The sequence below is a fragment of the Leptidea sinapis genome, chromosome 33 (genome assembly GCF_905404315.1).
Source record: "Leptidea sinapis chromosome 33, ilLepSina1.1, whole genome shotgun sequence".
Classification (NCBI taxonomy): Eukaryota; Metazoa; Arthropoda; class Insecta; order Lepidoptera; family Pieridae; genus Leptidea; species Leptidea sinapis.
Genome location: NC_066297.1, coordinates 1917159 through 1939931, shown reverse-complemented (window position 1 = coordinate 1939931; position 22773 = coordinate 1917159). Strand labels below are relative to the sequence as shown.

The window sequence follows — 22773 nt, the reverse complement described above, 5'->3', positions numbered from 1 at the left end:
TATAGTTATTATATAACTAGCAAGCTTGTAAGTTTTAAGTTGATCAGCTTAAACTCGTCAATATTACGAGACGCTTTTTTGCTGGATTACTTAATAGGTAATTTAGTTATTTAAACTAACTATTGCTATAATAATTCGTTAATAAATCTAGTAGAATACTAAAAAAAAACTAATACTAATTAAAATTATTAACTGTCTAATTCATAATGACTTAGCGGAGATTTAAAACATCGCTAATATACGCTTGTTAAAAAATGGTATTCATAATCGCATATTAGAGCTAAAACGCTCATTATCTCTTCGATAAAGCTGACGTGACTTATAGTAGCTAGGACCCTTCTATAAACCTATTTTAAGCACTCGAACGCAAAAAAACATTGCCGACATCGATCAGCTGTTCGTTAAATGATTAATGTGTATAGCTTCCCGCTCAAAGTTGTTGGATATCCGTCATAGATTGACAACCGACAGACTTCAAAACTTTGATGTTTGTAGTTTGAAATTATTTTGACATTATTTTGACTTATGACAACTGACAATAATATTGAAAAGATGTCTGTTTCATTGACAGTTTCTCATAAATTAGTTAAAATCATGTTTTTTTTTACGAAATGGCAACATTGCGTACTACAGAGACGTATTAGTTATGGGAGATTTATGTAACGAATATGAATAAGGAATTTTATCGAACGTTCGATAGGCTTGAAACACGTTTTAACGAATATAGCTTTATACCTTTGAAAAGCGTTTTATTATGAATAAGGCAGTTACTCCTTACGATGGCTCACTTCAGTCATCCGTGGCCATGTAGATTGTCAATTAATAAATAAGTGTAAACTCATCTTTAAATTACATATTTACACGCATTCCCTTTAAGATATTGTATTTCACTTATTTTTCTGTTAATGATATTAAAATTAAAAAAATTAAAATATTAACGATGCGAGACTGGAACCCGCGACCTCTGCTATTGAGAGTTGAACAAGACATACCAGGATTTATGAAACATGCGTCACTCAAACGGTTCGCTCAGTTGGTAAGAGTGCTCTGGGGAACCCAAGAGGTCGTGGGTTTGAGTCCCGCATCGGACATAAATTTTAGTTATAAATTTAAGAGTGAGAAATATTACTTTAAAAATAACTCAAGTATGTGTATTCTATAACAGAAATCAACCCCGGATGAGGTAGTATCTTGGCTGGAAGCTAAAGGTTTCAGCAGAACAGCACAGAAGCAGCTGCGACTTCCAGGACATCAGCTTTTCGCACTCTCTCGAGCTCAACTGGAGCGTGTTGTGGGTTCTGACGAGGGCAAGCGTTTGTACAGCCAGATCTTAGTCCAGAGAAATGTGTCTGGGGTAAGCAAAGTCCATTACTCACTCACTGAGATCATACAGTACCAGAGGCGTGCATATCATATAGACAGTTAGGCATCGCCTACCCCGTTATGAACCTAAATAAAAGTAGCACCGGTGGTAACATTAATTTAGTTTAACTAACTAAAGTAAACTTCTATTGAACGGGTCACTCATAAAATCTAGTACTATCTAGTACTATTTTATAGTGAGCTATCTAGTATCTAGATACTAGATAGCTACTTTTCTAATAATATAGTTTTCTTTGCATAATTTTTTTAATATAATTTTATACTTTTTTAATAATAATCTTTGCTTATTTCAAAGTTCTACCACGGCTTGTTAGATCTACAGTGCCTACTTTGCTTGAAAATCAATTACTAACCTCAATTATAGTAAATTAGAAACTAAAATAAAAATATACTGCGGTGGAATTAGAATGTTTAAAATAAAAAATACGTAATTAAGCTAAGCTAAAGTTTAAGCTATTTTAACTAAATATTTTTCTACTAAGCTTTATAAAACTTTCTCATTCCTTGCACAACCATACTATGGAATGGAACCTAACTAACGACGAAATATCTTTCCGATGAAGATACGACATGACTTCAAAAAAAAGTGCAAACACTTGTTTGAAAAGGCCGGAAACGCCTCTGTAAATACCTAATTTTCCGTTCAAAAATTGTATAAGAGCCAGTTATTTAACTAAATTCGAACAAACATAAACTAACTGCTATGCCTACTACTCGGTTAAGTCGAGTTAGTAAGGCTTTTATTGCACGATGTATATACTTTTACAATATTATGATCCCAGAAAATGTACAAAACATGTGTTACGAAATTAAAAAGAATTGTTCAAAAACGGGTGTGTGGGAAACTTTATTATAACATAAATTATTTTCTTAATGATACCCCAGACTAAATTATTTTCTTAATGATACCCCAGACTGGGAATTAAGCGAACACCCTCAGGCTCTTTAATTACAAAAGTTTACATAAATACTATATTGTAATCCATATTTTTATTAAAAAAAAGCCCGCTGAGTTTCTTGCGCCTCTTAGGTCTGAGGCAGTCTATTTTGAATTGGTGGTAGTTTTTGACATTCAATAAGTGATTTTGAATCCTATTTTAAAAAAAATATTTGAATTTGAATAATTTAATAATTACAATTTTGGGTGGTGCTATCGTGTGCTCGCGCAGTACAAGACGACTTCAGCGTCGGAACTGGCGAGCATTCTGCGGAAGGTCAGGGAGAAGGTGGAAGTGTCGTGAACATGAACGGAGAACTGGAGAGAGGCCGCTTGGATTACGAATATCACAGGAGTTCTTCATATTGCTAGATATAGGCATTATATTATATGTTACTTAATTATAATTTTGTACTTTATATGTTGTTTTATTATGGTATTTAAATTACCACTATCACAATTAATTGAAGACATTTGTAGTGTTTTTGTAGGTACGAGAGGAGTCAATAACATGGAATAGAATAGAAATATATTAATTTACCATACGGAGTGACAATAACGTAACATATTGCAACAACACATGGTAAATGTCTTTAAACAACATCAGTTTGTAAAGGGGATTTGAAATGGGGAGAAGAACTGACAAGAAACTCCAAGCCCATTTTTTAAATCATATATCAACTTAGCCTATTTACAAACAAGGACCATATATTATCCTCTATAATTATATAGTAAACTCAGGGGCGTGCATATCATAAAGGCAATGAGGAAGTGCCTACGTCGTTATGAACCTTAATAAATATAGCACTAGTGTTAAAGTTAATTTACTACCTACGGTAGGCAGTCTACAGATTCCATTTACGAAGCAAGCAGCGTTTCATACAAGTAATTTTGTACTGTCGGAGTAAAACTCAACTACGACTAGTTAGATCTACAATTCCTGTACTGCATACCTGTACTTATATAACAGTATTAAATTTATAATGTTATATAAGTACAGGTATTTCCTTTGTTTTTTATTATTTCGATATCATAAACAAAGATATTATTCCAAATTTTCTTAATGATTTCTTGCTGCCGATTAAAACTCTACCGCTTCTGAAAACGACGCTCAGAGAGAGAAGGTTGTGCCCCATTATTCTTTTTTGCCTTTCTATAATTTGCTTATTTCAAAGTTCTACCACGGCTTGTTAGATCTACAGTGCCTACTTTGCTTGAAAATCAATTACTAACCTCAATGATAGTAAATTAGAAACTAAAATAAAAATATACTGCGTTGGAATTAGAATGTTTAAAATAAAAAATACGTAATTAAGCTAAGCTAAAGCTTAAGCTATCTTAACTAAATATTTTTCTACTAAGCTTTATAAAACTTTCTCATTCCTTGCACAACTATACTATGGAATGACCTAACTGACGACGAAATACCTTTCCGGTGAAGATACGACATGACTTCAAAAGTGCAAACACTTGTTTGAAAAGGCCGGAAACGCCACTGTAAATACCTAATTTTCCGTTCAAAAATTGTATAAGAGCCAGTTATTTAACTAAATTCGAACAAACATAAACTAACTGCTATGCCTACTACTCGGTTAAGTCGAGTTAGTAAGGCTTTTATTGGACGATGTATATGCTTTTATAATATTATGATCCCAGAAAATGTACAAAACATGTGTTACGAAATTACGTAATGTAATGTTAATATGATGTTAAATGAAAGTAAGTAAATTATGCTCAACATAATCATTCAATCATTATAAATACTGGACTATTGAAGTAAAAACTTCTTTAGCATCGTTTTGTTTTGAAAGTAAATGAAACGAAAAAGCGACTGTAATAAGAGACAGACACATAAATTCATAAGACTTAGTGTGAGAGAAAATGAGATAGGAAAAATTGTACAGTGTTTTGGTACCAGGCGATCATAGTTGAAGAAGAGATTGTCTTATGTATGACGCGAGTATACCTTAATATATTCTGACGTCATTCGCAAGACGTCTACTAGATAGACACCAGGAGGACATAAATATGGTAGCAATGATATTAATGTCTTTCATAGAGGATGAAATCATGTGTCATCCTAGCAACATGTACCAGGACTTCATATACAGTTAAGAGGTTCATGCACAATGCAGGTTTCACTTCTGACATGTGTACTTTGTACTCGTACGTACGCATTTTTTTCTCCACAGGACTTTACTGTTAGTAGTTTGTACCAATTCCTTGTATCTCCTTAACTATGCCAAACACTATCTTAAGCAAAAAGGTAACGATTTTGTGAACATACCTAATATACTAAATTTTCATAAATATGCTAATAATGAACAGTCATAATATTTATTTATTTGACTATATTAAAAATTAAGGGTAATACGTGAGATATACTTTTAATTAGAAAGCAGAGTAGAACCTTTTAGTTGAAGATTAGTGGCATTTATTAAAATATGAGGCGGATTGATGAACTCACGATGAAACGAGCAGTTAACTGGAATGATTTACAAAGCTACGGTCTAAGTTTTACTATAACCAGTGGGTTAGCTCCTTTGTTCTGCCGCTAAGAAAAACATAGTCTCGATGTCTAATCGCTAAAAATACGCAAGAATTCTCACAGATAATTGTTAACGCGCAGCCATTTACAACAACAGTGGAAAGCCTACTTAAAAAATGTACAAATAATAAAAGCGTTTCAATAAGTATCAAAATCATGTTGTGGCATGAGAATACTAAAACGAGTACCGATACGCAAGCAAGTGAACCGGTACGTCTGAGGACGTGAGGGGTACTAGGCTCTCCATGCCGCACCCTATTGTTGTTGCATCTAGCAGCGGAGTTGACTCACAGCAAGAAATATGATTAGTTACAATCATGTTTCATGCTTCTACTTTAAGATGTGCTGAAAAACAGTTTATGATACCAAGAATAACTTTTTCACTTCATTTCATTCATTTATTATTAATAATAATTACAAACCTTAGATTAAGTATTGGTCTCCGCAGAAGGTAATGAAGCCCCTTAACAACACCATCTCCAATAACCAAGAATAGTCCATCCAGCAAGACTCGGCACCGGGTCATAAAGCTCGATCTGCAGAGTCTTGGTTGGAAACGAACGTTTCGGACTTCATCAGAGCTGAAGACTGGCCGTCGTCTAGTAGATTTATGTTCAGATTTACAGAGAACGGCTTGCTCTAAACGCCATGGTAATTTGAAGTCCTATAACAATCCGTACGATTGGCAGTGAAGAATTTTCCAATGGAAAGATTGCTTCTATCGATAACTGGCCTCAACGTTTAAAGGACTGTATTGCAGCCAATGGAGACCACTATAAACTCGAATAAGCTTTTTATATTTTAAATTGTTTTATATTTATGTATTAAACTAATACGCTGTATAAGTAAAGAGTTATTTGCAATAGAAAATTTTATAATTTCTTTGTTTCAGTATTTATGGCAAGACATACCTAGTATCTACGTCACATAATATAGTTTATGGATTTTAATTCCCCTCCCCGTGTGGTCACATTTGTGAAACCCCTCCCCTAGAGTTGTGAGGTCACATTTTTTTATTTTTATTTTTATTATGTAATAAAATGAATATAGCTATTTTCCAAAGTTTTCTATGTATCGGACAGCGAGGTTACTTGTCAACGACTTAAACCTACATGAGCCTTACCTATACTTATATAAAGATCGAGTTATTAATATTTCTTTAAATTTTGTTTTTCTTACCTTCGAGCTTACATTAAGAATTTGGATTTTGAATTGGTCTCCGCTGCGCTCAAATTAGATAGGTACCTACAGGACTGCCTAAGAACAATAACTTTTTTATTACGGCAACTATTTGATACTTGTGCGCGTGATCTTGACACTCGATGGCATCTATCAAATTTTGTAACATAGGCTTAGTGTTACCATTGAAATTAATCAAATACAAAATACTCACTCATGATATATTGTGATCCCAGTGTCTTTCTTTTTCTTGTAGTATTATTATTACAAGTTTTACTACGCAACTCGGCATTTTAGTTTCAATTATTATGAGCAAAGTTTAACAGAACATGTGGCACGTCAATTCAGGCTAATATTTTAGTTTTTTACGTGTAACGACACTTCAACCCCCGTGTCCGTTGTAACGTAAGGTATGAAAGACCCCTAAGAATTAGGTTAGTGATAAGAAATAAAAAAAACCTTAATTATTCAAATAATATATAATTATAATTTTAAAATAGTTAATATGTAATCAAGAATAATGTTACAATTCCTTCAAAAATTAAAACGTGAACAATTAAGGTATTTGTTTTGACATAGATCTAAATATTTCTATAATGTCTCATGGCTAACCTAACGCGAGTTATATCTTAAAAACATCGCATTTTATGTATATATATAACCTGATATTGTAAATTTACCCTTACAACGATTCAACAAGAAATATTATGGCACATAAAATATATAGTATTAAAATCTTAACCTAAAACTTAAACTACTTAAAAAATATCATCGATATCTTGCCCAGCAAGTCTCTGTTTCAAATTAAATCCCTTAATTCAAAATGCAACCACGAAATAGATAATATGAATGAATTCAAATTTGATATTGAACCTGTGATCAATATAAATACTATTTTCCAAATAAAGTATTAAAGCTAAACAAAGACCTTATGTCCTTTTTTTTTATTTATTTAATGGCACGGGATGCAAGTCAAAAGGCCAAGCCTTATATCTCGTACTTTTATCTTGCCAGTCAAAAAATTCATCATCATAATAATAAAAGTTTTGATAATTAATGTGAAAATTCATTACTCTTTTATTTTAAAGGTTTTACAATCAATTTGAGATCGTATGAAAATTTCATTTGTAGAAAATTTTGTTGGAAATCTCTAATTGAATAAATGATACTACATTATAATCTCCTGTTATTTTTCTATTGGCAACTCTTTGAAGTGTCATGGCGGTGAATGCATTGTTATTAGAAAGTGACAAACGACCGCTGTAGTGTATTTGGCTCGACCTGTTTTGTAGCCTCCATTTTAAATGATAGATCCATGGGTTTGATATAATATTTCTCTTAGGGTATACTATTCTATATATATCTATTATGAAAATAGTCTTTGTTTGAGACTCAATCACGCCTAAACAGTGGTGGTGATAGTTTCATGTCGATACGACCAGTGGGTCGTATCGACATGAAACTATCACCATTCGATGCGAAATTTATCCAAGATGGTTTATTTTTCGAATTCCAACTTGCATGAATTTGTTTCCTTTTTAAATTGGCGGGAACGGCTGGTATTTTTATAAAAAGTAATGGCAAAACAAAAATGCATATATAAATACATATCTATGCATAAAGGCCATTATTAGTGCCTTAGCAGCATATCGATAGTTTCCGACCAACAGCTGTTATTGACCAACCGATTATAAAAAACGATATTTGCATAAGAAATTATCGCACTTGAAGTATTAAAGGTTTGGTATCAATTGTAATTAATTACATAAACAATTCGTGACCAATTGATTGCACTAGAAATTAAAACAGTTAAAAAATATCGATACAACTACATCAATACGACATTTGCCTAAATTTGCCTAATTATAATGAAGGCACTCATGTTTTTACTCTATGACAACCATTATAGAATATATAATAAAAAAAACTTACAATATTTTAATATATTGATATCTTCTTCCTAACGTCAATAATTTTAAATAACAATATCACACGCAATTCTACTATCCATGCAGTCTTTTAACTAAATATTATTGAGAACATAATTAAAATATTGGCTGCCTTTCTACGACAAAACCATTGTCTTTTCTAATAAAGTTACAATCGAGTTATTATAATAAATATAATTACTTAACTATATTTATATTTATTAATATTTATGTTAATTAAACCGTTAATTCATTATAATTATTGAACGGTTTAATTACTCATTTACCGTAATACGTAATTCCACCCATAACGCAGTACCCTAATAACGCGTTTTCATCTTATGGATATCAATAAATCTTCCGTATAACTAGGGGAGACCCCTATTTAATGCAGGGATATCCTATATACATATTTCTGTACTGTGAAATTTATAATGATTTGTACAGTTCATAATTAGCTATTGTCAATTGTGTTATTACAAAATTAAATTATTTAATTAAATTTGTGTATTTAAAACTTCAATAAAATAGAAAACTAGGCAAAAAATTGAAAATACTTGCCACGAATATTGTGATCAATTATTATTATTATTATTACGAATAACGAGGTCGTAATAACGCGTTATACGAAGGCACACCTATAACGTTGTACCACTCTATCGCGTTATAGGGGATATTACCAGTAATTATTTCAGATAAATGCCAAAAGTAAAATGATTTTAAAATACACGTAACTCCAATATTATGTGTTGTATTGTCAAACCGTAAAATGTGTACCAATTAATTATTAATTCTGTACCCATTTTGTCGAATATTAGTCGAGGAGACTGCATTACATGAGTAATTAAAATAACTGGGACTCAGAAACAAAGAAACTCGATTGATTTAATTGATTGAGTTACAGTATGCACTATATAGATAAAAAAACGAACAGTGTTATCTATATGCAGCAAACACATATTATATTATTTTTTTTTTATCCAAATGTTTTAAGTTTATTTTAGTGCTAATTCCGCCAATATTTGTCTTCAAACAATTCGAGACGTGTTTCGCCACTACACGAGGCATCCTCGAGATGTTGACTCGCCAACCTCTTGCACGAGACTCGTATCTCGTGTAGAAACACGCGTCGAATTATTTGAAGAAAAATTTTGCCGCAATTAACACTAAAAAAAACTCAAAACCTTTGCATAATTATGGAAAACTATTTTGTTTAGTCTTAAAATCTAAAATATCAGTCTGTTACACTTCTCATCAGCAACTAAGGCGTTCTTGCAGCAACTCTTGCGGCAATAGCAGCAGTTAATGCTGAACCTTTGCCGCTTCCGTCTTCAGCGCCGAGCAGCGTGAACTGCAATTTAAAAAGAAACTATTTAATTTAAAGTTTTAAATTGGCGCAAGTGAACAGCTGGTATTTTTTTTATGCCAATAAGGGACGAGATGAGCAGGACGTTCAACTGATGGTAATTGAGACGCCCTGCCCATTACAATGCAGTGCCCTTCAAGATTCTTGAAAAACCCAAAACCTCTGAGCGGCACTACAATTGCGCTCGTCACCCTAAGACATAAGATTTCAAGTCTCATTTGCCCAGTAATTTTACTAGCTACGGCACCCTTCAGACCGAAACACGATACACACATTACAGCTTCACGGCAGAAATAGGCGCCGTTGTGGTACCCATACTCTAGCCGGCATCCTGTGTAAAGGAGCCATGAGCCAAGCCACTGGTAATAACTCGAGCCGAATATACCCTAGCGTTATTAAGCCAAGAGTGACACTGCTATTAAAACTAAATCTACAGAAGTAACTTTATCAATAGCCAATAGTCCTTTTTTCAAAGTGAAAACTTCTTTTAGCGCGGTACGCATACTTTTAGATGAGATAAAATATCTGGACTCGCGACACCGTTACGAGACGCATCTAAAGTGTGTGCATTGTATACATGTACAAATACCAGACCGTGAACACAGTTTACAGTATACACACAGTTTTTTTTATGTGAAAAAACACTCATCGGGCTGTGTGAAAACTGACCTTGTGATATGGAGCCAGCAAGGAGATGTACTTGTTCATCAGACCCTTGATGCGAGGATGTCTCTTGAAGACCGAGCCATCGACAGCAACCGCGGTGTGACCACGATCCATGCGTCGGAGAAGTGTTGCAATACCTGTCAAGGTTAACTCTTAATTAATCATAAATTAGTACTACCTAGCTCAAATTGTAAGACTTCGCTTCGTTCTGTATCTTCATCAGGATTCATTGGGTGTTTCAAAGAACTGTTTGATCTGATCTCTGCAACCATATTCCACCTCCATACGCCACAAAACTTAATTATCAGTCTCGTGAATTTTACTATGTGGCACTCAGGTAACTTTCTGGAATGAACGTTACTATGCGTTGCACAACGCTCCTGTTATTCCTCTGGTGATGAAAGAGAGTATGGGCGGCAGTGATCACTTACTGGTCCTCCTCCTCGATAAAAAATAATAATTAGTTGACTTTCTTTAGAAGCTTAACAGGTTGGAGACTAGAGTAGTCTCTACCAACCTCGCATGCAAAATTGTCGCAAATGACTTCGAGTTACAGAAACTGCCAGTGGAAAGTAGAAATTTAAATGAAATTTATTTATTGCATCGGATACAGTATACCTTAAAGATTTTAAATTTATTGCAGTGTCGTCAATTCGGCTCATTTAAGTTAGCATGCAAAAAGTTTACTTAAATTAAAAAAAATCCTTAACACTATATAAATTATTGTCGATTAAACATTTAAACAGGAGTCCAGTAAATCGTTTCTGTGGTAAGTTTTTTATTTCTAGAGGTAGATAATTAAATAATTTTATACACAAGAAGAAGGCTGTGTGTCCTCCATAGATATGTAGCAAGTACCAATGACCAATGTTCTTATCAACCAATTCCCTTACTGCATCATAGTATATCTCTGGTCAAAACACAGACTAAGGCTCAGATTGTGGGGTGCATACGGGATAGGGTACTCCATTAAAGTAGTATTATGATTCTTTAAGACTCCGGTAATATTATCACTGATGACATTAGCTCATTCATGAAAAGTCATAAAAGTGATGTGTTGTCTCAAAATAGATCACTTTGGAAATTTTTTGACATCAGATTTAACTGACTGTCGTCGCATAGAAAACAAATGACGCTCTGAGAAAAAGAAACGGTGCCAGGATTCTCTTTTGCGGGGAAAATTAATATCTAGAAATGGTATAAGTATTTGAGCACACTTACAAACGGATACTAGCTGTGCCGCCCGGTTCGATATGACCCTGGCAACATGCTGCGCCACCAGAGCATCAGCCTTCGTCATGGAGACGCCACCGCAAGCCTCGCACAGAGCCTCCGAAGTCTGCGACCATTCTCCGCATACGTTTTCTCTGCCAAACAACCTTAATTAGTCTATGACTTCAATAAAATTTATTAGTTTACTGAAATATTTAATTAATAAATTTCGGCAGTTAGGCTAGCCAACAAGTTCAAACACGTGTATAATATGAGCGATGGCTTATTCGATATTAAGATGAAAAAAGATAGCATTTAGTTTTTCTTTAAAAACTCAAGAACTATTAATATTTAAGAAATTTTGATTGCAGATCCTGAAAGAGGAGGAAATTTCCAATAAAAAAGTTCCTACTTCCAGAACTCTATCTCAATTATTTACAATTTTAATTCAAAGCCGAAAAAAGGACTCCGCGCTATCGGCGCACTGCCACTAAAAGCTAAAAACAAAGCGCAGGTCCGTCCACATATGGCGTATTGCTGTCATCTCTGGTCTGGCGCACCCCAGTATCAGCTCGATCCATTTGACCACGTGCAACGCAGAGCAGCTCGAATTGTCGGGCTCTGTGAAAGGCTGGATCACTTGGCGTTGCGTAGAGACGTCGCTTCATTGTGTATCTTCTACCGCATTTATCACGGGGAGTGTTCCGAAAGTTGAATTAATTTTTTCAACCTTTTAAAGTTTTAATCCTTTAAAAAATTATTTGGCACAAATTGATTTCTTATTTTCTCTCAATATTTTCGTGAAATCACGCTCCAATTTATATTTTGCTCCTCAGCAAAACTCAAGACTATGATTGTCGACTGGGTTCCGTTTTTAGACCTTGGAATTTCTAATAAAGTATTAGATCTTATAATTATAAAATGAAACCAGACATGCATGGTGTAATAGCACAGTCATGGTTATTCTCTGAAGAAATTCTCAGTAGCAGCGCAATTACTCACGTTGTACCTTTTCTGCCCTGAGCTGGTCGTCAATTACTTTCTACCATCCCGCAAATATAGGCAGTGAAATGTGGGATACAACTTTGCCCACCCCTTGGAAAATATGCAGGTGAGTCTATAAAAAAAATAGAAGTACATACTGCTCAAACATGCTGACGTGTGCAGATTCCAGTTCTCCTCTACTGGGCTGAGCTGGAAACAGTCCATCCCTGGCCAATCCGCTCAAAACAGCGCACAGCATATCACCCAAATATTTACCGCCGATGTATTTCTCGAATCTGTAGGATAAAAGGACAACTTCAGAATGTTGTTGACTTAAAAAGTTATGATATACGATTCAACATTGTTCTATGAATGTATAATAATAAATATGTATAAATGACAGTATTCCTTACGTGAATGATTTAGCCAGTAAAGAGTTTCTGTCGACTTCTTCATCAAACTCTGTCCGCAGGAAATTCAAGCAACCGTTGTCTCCAAAGGCACCCCATTCTATATCCACACAGACATCATGTACCCTCTCATGGCGGGCTTCCCAGTGTTGGACCCGATCTGCACGCTCCATATAGCAACCATTAGAGCCAGTGCCCATAATTACGCCAATCTGTTGAAGGCGCAAACTATTATTACTTCAATCGTCTAACGTAAACGTTGCCCCGTCCTTGAAATATGAGCGAAACTTATTGGCTGGAATATGTGTCAACTTAGAAACGAGTGCTGTTTGTGATGTGTGATGATTGGTTTAGCTGTGGTCGCTAAGCAATTGTTGTTTTATTTATGTAAGTAATTAGGAATTCGAAAGTTAGGTTAGGTTAGTTTAGAATCTATGAGGGGTACTGGTTGTCTTAATAACGCCGTTACCGTACTCCTACAAAATCGCGGTATGATCCACGGTGTGATTTAGTCGGTTTGATTTGGACACACACCCCCCACCGAAAATTCCGGTAGGGCAACGAGGATTTTCCCACGAAAAGGTTAGATAACGTAAGGTTAGAATATGTTCTCAAATGCCCTGTAAATATCCTAGAGAACATCATTTGTTAGTTAAATAAATTTTTATTTTATTTTTCTCTAATATTTTAACCCCATTATTCATAATAGTCTGCTAAATTAAAGCATTGCTAATTCTCTCTCTGTCTTCTTCTATTGACCTAAGTCAGAATGAGAAAAAACACTCCTAAGCGGCTGTTTAAAGTTAGCGGACCATTATGAATAAGGGGGTAAATATATACTATTTGTTATAATGGATGCGGAACCAATGTTAACGCGATACTTCGAATAGTGCGGCAAGAAGAGTTCCCAAACCACGACATTACTAAAGAAGTTACTTTTTTTCTTGATATCTACTTTAAGCGTTTAATTTTGAATAGCGACGATATTAAACAAAAACCCAGCACAATTACACACTCTTTTCATTTCAAAATTTCATTTCATTTCATTTCTCTCCAGCGTGCACTAAAGACAGCCGCCCGCTTATGCCTAAGTATAGGTACCTATCAATCTGCATGCGCGATACGCCGTCACTGAAGACACACGCCATTTTTTTTATTTTTATGATAATAAGGGACGAGACGAGCATGACGTTCAGCTGATGGTAATTGATAGCCATGCCCATTACAATGCAGTGCCGCTCAGGATTCTCAAAAAACCCAAAAATTCTGAGCGGCACTACAATTGCGCTCGTCACCTTGAGACATAAGATGTTAAGCCTCATTTGCCTAGTAATTTCACTAGCTACGGCGCCCTTCAGACCGAAACACAGTAATGCTTACACATAACTGCCTCCCACTGGTAACTGGCCATGTTCTATTGCGTTACAAGTCAGAACATATTGACAGTGCTGTATCATAGTAATCATAAGTATTTCTGCCTCTTAATCCCATAAAAAAAACTTACAGCTACTTCAGGGTCCAAATGCGCGCCAGCAACCAAAGTCCCTGTGGTGTCATTAAGCAAAACTTGCACCGTGACCTTCAATCCCCTCTTCCTCAAGCATTGCTGTAGAAGAGCTGCAACGTCAACTCCCTTCATACCGCCACAGTTGAAACTCTTAGTCCACGTTATCAGCTCTCCTGAGGATATTGAATGTTGCTTCATGGGGAAGGAGAACGTAAACCCTGGAAATTAAATGTTTTTCACTTAAATGCATTTTCACATACAAACACCAAACATACATCATTCAAATGAGAAACTTTTTATTACAAATTCATACAAAAAGTGTTACTCGTATATGCATATTTATTAACATAACACTATTAACGTTACAAATTCGACGTTTTTTTATCCAAAATATGATTTTATCATATTAAAAAGAGCGCTGGGGCAAGTTGTATTTAAATTATGGGAGCACGCAAATAAGATATTTGCTAGACAGTACGTTTGCAAAATTACGATATCAACAATTTGATCCGTATTCCAGACGATGTCTCAATACATAATCCGTGATTAAGTGTGTTTTTACTCTGCCTTTTGAAACTAAACGGTGCAAGGTAACAAAGAAGTTAAGCCTCAGTACCATAGTAATTTCACTAGCTACGGTATCTTTTTAAACCGAAACACAAATAGTACAAGATTACAAAGAAGTTAAGCCTGAATGGGGTAGTTTAACTAGCCATGGCGCCCTTAAAACCGAAACCCAATACTACGAGATAACAAGGAAGTTAATCTGGAGTAGCCCAGTAATAACACATAGTGCTTTTTTTAATCTTAATAAGGGACGAGGTTAGCAGGACTTTCAGCTGATTATAATTGATACGCCCTGTCCATTACAGTGTAGTGCCGCTCAGGATTATTGAAACTTTGAGACAAAAGATGTCAAGGTTCATTTGCATTTCATAAATTCACTAGCTACGGCGCCCTTCAATCCGAAACACAGTAATGCTTACACATTACTGCTTCACGGCAGAAATACGAGCCGTTGTGGTAACCGTAATCTAGCCGGCATCCGGTGCATCAAAGGAGCCTCCCACTGGTAATGCTTACACATTATGCTATTCTTAATGAAGACTTTCCGAGCTGATAGTATTATAAAATCACCTGTAATAACATTCAGAAGTTTTGGTAAAATCCAAACTACAAACCTAACGATAGCTCATCACGTTCCATTCCATCAGATCTTAAGAAGTCCTGAACACAGTCAGCGAGGAAGTTGAACAAATCTTCACCTGGCCCCAACCTTAACTCATCACTGCAAAAAAAAATAACGATGTGCTTAATAATGAGTAATACAAATGCCACCATTAACTTTTGGATATTCAGTCTAGTAATTTTAAATAGAGCAAGATGCAACCATGCAACAATTGAAACTGCTTGGAGAAAATAGTGACGTTACTGAACACTAAAATTAAGAATAAGTAAACCCGACGTCTTGGACCTCCAAGACTACCTCCTTGCCTACCTAGGCATAATTTTATTTAAAGATGCTACATAGATAAATATAGATCAATTTTATGTTTTTTTATTAAAATAAGGGACAATACGAGCTGGACGTTCAGCTGATGGTAATTGATATGCCCTGCCCATTACAATGCAGTGCCGCTCAGGATTCTTGAAAAACACCAAAAATTCTAGGCGGCACTACAATTGTGCTCGTCACCATGAGATATAAAATGTTAAGTATCATTTGCCCAATCATTTCACTAGCTACGGTGATTTTCAGACCGAAACACGATAATGTTTACACATTACTGCTTCACGGTAGTATTAGGCGCCGTTGTGGTACCCATAATCTAGCCGGCATCAGCTGTGAAAAGGAGCCTGGTAAAAACTGTCTTTAAAAGCCAACATAAATAAAGTTGTCTTGGATATTATAATATTTATTTACGAAGAATCTAACTTAAATGCGTGATATTCTGATACATAAAACAAATTCTAGCAGTAGGTACTAAGGCCAGTTTGGAAATAAGTAAATAAAATCTTAAAAAAATAAAGCTGACCAGTAAAATAAAGAATAAGTTAATAGTCATATCGGTTAACATATTGTAATGACCCCTGTATCTTGTTCGATTGACGTAGTTTTTTGAGCTCTTTGGAAACAAATTGTGCTACAGCGCGCGCCATTATGGCAAAGAGTAAGCAGAAAACACGCAAACAAGGTTTTTTTAGACAAGTTTTTTGGTGAAAATATAGCATTTGGAGCTGAACACTACTTAATCATGTTACACATATCCTTAAGTCTTATTTGTAGGTTGCCAATGCTTGCTGTTGGTTATAGTTAACACTCCAGAGCCTTTTTGAACTACCACTTTTCTTAGCACTTAAACAAGTTTTTTGGCATGGCATTATTTTAGTACAACTCTCAGAAAAGTAATTCTTATAGCTTGTATCTTTTTTGTGTAGGTATATTTATTCAGATTAGTAATTAATAACGAGGATCGTAAGCATATAAACTTTTTTCCACGCAAGAATTTTGAAAATATTGGCTTTGTTACATAGATGGCGGGCCGGAAGCCGTGAACTCATATCGCTCAAGGTCGCTGGCATTTAGTGTCGCCTTAATAAAATATCAACCATATAAATCTTGTTAGCTACACTCATAGTTTTGATTTATTAATAAAATCGTGAATTGGTTTTCATGTCTTTTGTTCTCATCAAAGTGTTCAGTAATGGTAGCATATAAATCAGTTTTTTTTTAATAATTTTAAAATAACAGTATATATTGAAATAAAAACATTAAAGAATTCAAATTGCACATACATTACACAATGAATATAAGTAATAAAAATTTATGATTTTTCTATCTTGAATAGAGACTTTAGGAAAATTCCCATATGTTTTCTATCTGGATAAAAACGCCATAAGATTTCCAATTACCTGATGTGATAATGTTTAACATCCTCCTTCACAAGCTGACCTCCTCGTAGTTCTAAGTATAGAACTCGGAAATTGGTGCCGCCAAGGTCTAACGCTAAGAAAACGCCTTCCTCTGCAAGAAGAAATGCTTTATTCACAAAAAGTTTATTGAAACTACAATTTTACGTCGCAATAGTGACTTTAGAGTTTAGATCTACAATAAACTTGACATCAATATAGATTGCAATTTTGCAACTCTTTATCTTTTTTGGGATGATCTTTATATATTTGTAAGTATTTTTTTAATTTACATAGACGTTAGTCTGGGGTCTTTTAAGTAATTCTTAAATTGTTAAGTTTTCTCGACAACATGAAGTCGAAGTGATATCTTTTTTTTACGTACGATGTAAGACCATCTGATGTGAAGTGATCACCGCCGCCCACATTCTATTGCTATAATATAATAGAGGAATAATAATAAGCGTTGCCTGACTTTTCGAAAGGTATACGGGTTCTTATTAAAGGTACCCATGTCATATAATCCTACAAACAGAACACAAGGAAGCTCATTCCACAGCTTGGTTGTACGTGGAAGAAAGTTCCTTGAAAACCACACTGTGAAGGAACGCCAAACATCCAGATGGTGGGGATGATATCCTTATTTGTGGCTTGTCGTGTGGAGGTCAAGCCGTTCTTCGGAACTCTTCTCTTGATAAATGCAGAAGAAGACACAACGAAGCGACGTCTTTACGCAAGGCCACGTGATCTACCCGTACACAGAGCACTGACACTTCGAGCAGATCTGCGATACACGTGGTCAAATGATTCGCGCTGATACTACTATAAATGAGACAGTCATAATAACTCGTAACTATGAAAACTAAGACGTCAGAGTCTTGCAGAGGTTTGTATACAAAAAAGTTTATCAAGCTGTGGCCATATTTAAGCAACAACACCATATCACGAGACCGTTATATATTTGCTTGTTTATTATCTAGAATGTTGTGATTGCCTACAAGTTTGGCATCAATATTATGCTTGTATTGTTTTTACTGGAGAAATTCAGAGAGTCAAATTTTAAACGCACCCTGATAATTCTATAATGAAGCTTTGTGTCAATAGACCCAAAGAACCAACGTATCTTGTTAAAATAAGGATTATTTGTGTTTATGCTATCATATCAGGTATTAACTTACGATTGCAAGCATGGAGAGTGGCAAAATCAGATATGTAACAAAGGATTAGAAAAGAACACTGAAATGGAAAAGGACATGTGATGAGAACTAGAAAGTTCAATGAATGATATCCAAGGAATGGAAAACAGTCCAGACGAACAAATAAAAATATGAGGGGAATATTTCCCCAGAAGTGTGAGAAAAGTGGAACTTGATCAGGAAGCAGAAAACAGAAAGGTAAGACTTAGGGACCATCAAAGGCTCTCACTTTAAAGGCCTGCAACGCATATATGAACCCTGGTGTTGCGAAACTTATATTATAGAAAAGGAGAGAGTTAGAGGAGGCCTACCTCACAAGAATGCTTTACCTAGCAGCTGAGTCGAAATAACTAACAGTTTCATTTAGGATAAGATTTACAGTAACAATTTCTGATAGGCATTTTCTAGAAAGATCAGACAAAATAAAGACAATTTTTAGTATTTATATTACTATTATCATACCAGTTCCATCAGGCAGTTCCGGGACATATGTGTTCTCCATCTGCAAGCTGGATGGCTTCTCCCGAAGACCATTTTCTATCTCTCTTGTGAACACTTCTCCTACTCGTCTTAAGATATCTCCACAAAGCACCAATCCTGATAATCTTGACTCCACCTGTTGAATGACTTTCTATTTATATTTGCCAAAATATTCGTACGATTTTTTTTACGTACGGAATGACACTTATTTAAAATATCGCAGAAAATATGACTTATTTTATATTTAAGTTACCTGGTTTTAGTTTGATACCAGTAATTTTATTTATATACATATAATAATGAAAAAAAATGTAAATATTGTGTTGACCCACACAAATCCAAATAACCTTTCAAACAATGTGAATGTCAGTATTTTCATCAATTTCGCCCGACGTAATTGAGTCAGGGCCGGATCTTGATTTCGGTCGGATTGTTTTTATTATATTTAAGATTTAATTTCACAAGAGAATCAGACTGTGATTGGATATAAATTTTTTCAAGTAATAGATTTAAACATAATGATATAAGGAAATTGAGTTATAAGACTTATTTCAAATTTAAAGACGTATTCCTAAATGAAAAAGCTGCTTAGCAGTGAAATAGATTGCTCTTAATTAATTATATTGCTCCTTCAACCGACTTCAAAAAGGAGGAGGTTCTCAATTCGATCGGTTTTTTTTATGTATTTACACTGAGATTCATGATCCGATTTACGTAATTCTTTAGTTTGATGCGGAATAGATGCCAGATGGTCTCATAAATTATACATCGTTTGGCCCAGTAGTGTTCATTTTATGAAAATTTTTGTTTACGTGGATGATGTATTTTTTGTGTACGATTTTTTTAGGAGTTTTCATTCAGTTTGATTATATATTATTATTAACTGACACTAAAAAGTAAAAATAATTATACTGAGTCAATTTGTTATTACATGTAATCTATTACAAAAAAAGTTTTTGCTCGCTGAGTCGCACTGAGAAGTTATAGAAACTTTTGCATCTGAGCCTGACTTTTCAAAATGATTAAGTTGATCCTATTGAATAGAAAATTGTTGAGTTTGAATTAAAAATTGATATTAAGGTAATTTCTGAAGAGTGGGAATTTATTTTATATTACGACGGAACTAATAGACACGACTGGGTCGACAGCGCAGTCTTAGAAATAGAGTTCCTGTTACCATTCAAAGTCAAAGTCAAATAAACTTTATTCGAATAGGCATAAACTAAGTGCTTTTGAATTGTCATTATAAAAATTAAATTAAAATTATTGAATTTACGATACGTTCAATACGGGAAAAGTAGAGATCGTGAGAACATACAAGACACTTAACATCAATAAGTACTTTACAATTATAGTAAAGTACTTATATTAAAGTAATTTATTAAGCTATTATAGCTTTTATATACTTATACAGCAAATTAGTTTGTAAGGTTCTGAATCCAATATATGAATAATTTCCATAGTTAAAAACGTTTTAAATGTCGAATATTTCATAAAAATACACTGTACAATTATATAAATATAATTTATCGTATGCTTCGTGAAAATGATGGTCGTAATTACTGTAGGATCAGGTAAGAAATCCTAAAAAAAAGTAATTCATTTCAATGTACTTGGTGTTAATACTTGTGTTGTATCTTATTAAACTAATCCTTGAATACGTCCCTGTGTATGGAGCGCTGACCCTCAAAACAATTCGGTAATTGACGTCAGAACCAATAGACGTTGATCTGTTTATTTTACGTCCAAATACAGCAATCAACTACCGACCTATTATCGGAGTAGATAAGAATACATATTGAGTATCCATCGAATCGAATCAAATCACCAATTTATCAACTACTTCGGAGATAGACACTTATAAATCTACAAAAAAAAACAAGGTCACATCCTATTTACATATTGTTGAGTTGTGTTGAAAATGAATGTGTTGTTTAATTAACACATAACTTATTAAAACGCGATATTTTTAAGATTTTTGTATTTAACTACAGTTTTATGATGAATATATAAAAACCGTTAGTATTGTGGATTACAAAATTGCTTATAAAATCTTTTTTCTGTTTTAGCAATAGGTAGATAATTAGGAACCCAGAATTCTGATATTAGTTGAGTGACACCATAGATCGGGTTAACTTAGTGGTAATCGTATAGCACCAATGCAGTGGCGCTCAGGTTTCTTGAAAGACCCCAAAAATTCTGTGTGGCAACTGCGCTCGTCCAACCTTGAGACATAAGTCCCATTTGCCCAGTACTTTCACAAGCTACGGCTCTATTTAATTGAACAAAGGTGGAGAATTTGAATCTTCTGGGAATTTAATTAGACAGACGTGCAGAACTTGAGTGATACGGGGATCAAAACAAAAGTGCAGAATTTGAGTGTTTTGGGATTTTGATTGAACAAAATTCATATTACCCCATCCCTCGAGACGAGATCATCATTATGAGTGGTGTCAATAGAAGATACAAGTTTCTTCCGGCACACTGGACGATTTTAAGGAGAGCTCTTATAGATGGCCTTATATACGACATAATCGGTGCTGTCATCGGAATAGCAATGTATGTTGAGACAGGCACGACATCAAGAAGATATAGTGTAGGAGACAAAATAGAGCCTTGGAGAACGCCTGTGTTCACGAACTTACGAGGGAGCATTAGCTGAGTCTCAAGACTTAAGCATTCTAAGACATTATTTCCACAAGAATCAGAAGGTAAGGATAACTGCAGCTCCGACTAAAAGTCTTAAGTACTGAAAAAATCGAGGTTTCCCTGTCGACTATTTCCTCTTCCAAATATTTTTTAAAAACACAAACGTAATTAAGTCTGGAAACTGGATGGGAAGAAATACTTTAGAGTCGCGCTGTTTTAATTTTTCAAGTTATTGTTGTTGAATTTGTAAACAATCAAAAAAGCAAAACAGACAGATACACTTAACGATGATATTCAACTTATTCGAAAAAATATGGATCAAACGCTAAAAAGTAAGGAAACAATAGAATAATAAACATATTCAATTACCTTAGGGAGTGACAATAACATAACATATACAGAGAGAACGTTTGTATGGAAAAAATGTTAACTCTTCTGTTCTTAGGAACATCGATCGAGCACGACCTGTATGCTTTATATATGATAGTAATAAAGTAGATAATAGATACTTATATTTCATTAAAAACCCAAAGACACACAAGAACATCATGATTGACAAATAGCAGTAATAATAATTCGTTTCACCATTCGTTACGCATCTATAAGGCTGCTATACTTCTTCACAAATAGGTACAATAAGGTCACTGGAGTTTTATAAATTTATGATTGCCGAATAATTTATAAACACTTCAAAAGGATGCGATTTGATAAATAAGATTTAAATCTATTAAACGACTCAGGCTGAGATCTTATAGAACGTACTTAGACTTAGGTGAGACTTTACTGACGTACAACTTAGCTGAGCATAAGCTAAGTATAATCTTTGATTTTGTTTTTATAGTCATTTGGCAGTTGAAATTATGGTAACTTAATGCAAGAGTTCGCGTTTTATCACACTCAGCTAAGTTTTACTCAAGTAAAGTCTGAGCAAAAAGGATAAGTACGCTCTATAGCCTCAGTCTATTTATGAGATGACGGTAGACGTTTAAAAATGGTACGTCCTCGAAAATAAACATACGTTTGCCATAATTTCTCTAGCGTACAATGAGATGTTTATACTAAGTCAATGCATAATTTGTACTATTTTTGTGTTAGATAAGATAGATCCATGTTTAGTTTGGGTAAATAAGATTGATGTGCGGATTGAATTATGTAAATTTTTAGTTTTATTATGCATGTATGTTAAGTTGTTTTATGTTCCCGCGGTAAGTTTTCTTGTATTTTTTAGAAGTAGGTGTTAAATAAGCATTATTTAATAACATTTTTATAAATCTATTTGTATTGTTTGCGCTTCATCTAGCCTGATTTATCTAGACCTAATCGTCTGTACAGTGTCAGTTTCATAGAATTGTTGCGAGTAGAAGAAAAATTGTAAGTTGATTTTAAATGAGGTATGAACAAATACAGTTTCTAACTCG

At 34.4% G+C, this 22773-nt stretch overlaps 2 protein-coding genes across 6 annotated transcripts in view; one reads left to right on the top strand and one right to left on the bottom strand.

Moving 5' to 3' along the window:
* Positions 1-2739, top strand: part of LOC126974773 (epidermal growth factor receptor kinase substrate 8-like) — a 53765-nt gene extending 51026 nt beyond the window's left edge. For all 5 annotated transcript variants that reach the window (XM_050822445.1, XM_050822444.1, XM_050822442.1 and 2 more), the window contains 2 exons: positions 1166-1354; positions 2553-2739. In XM_050822445.1, coding sequence (XP_050678402.1) covers positions 1166-1354; positions 2553-2624 — 261 coding nt within the window. In that variant the 3' untranslated portion in view covers positions 2625-2739. The remainder of the gene's footprint in view (positions 1-1165; positions 1355-2552) is intronic.
* Positions 2740-8485: 5746 nt separating this feature from the next.
* Positions 8486-22773, bottom strand: part of LOC126974776 (hexokinase HKDC1-like) — a 60642-nt gene continuing 46354 nt past the window's right edge. Inside the window, exons 3-11 of the mRNA XM_050822447.1 lie at positions 18689-18842; positions 17034-17145; positions 15302-15408; positions 14118-14338; positions 12617-12825; positions 12362-12499; positions 11229-11374; positions 10011-10144; positions 8486-9326 (exon numbers count right to left, since the gene is read on the bottom strand). Coding sequence (XP_050678404.1) covers positions 9237-9326; positions 10011-10144; positions 11229-11374; positions 12362-12499; positions 12617-12825; positions 14118-14338; positions 15302-15408; positions 17034-17145; positions 18689-18842 — 1311 coding nt within the window. The 3' untranslated portion in view covers positions 8486-9236. The remainder of the gene's footprint in view (positions 9327-10010; positions 10145-11228; positions 11375-12361; positions 12500-12616; positions 12826-14117; positions 14339-15301; positions 15409-17033; positions 17146-18688; positions 18843-22773) is intronic.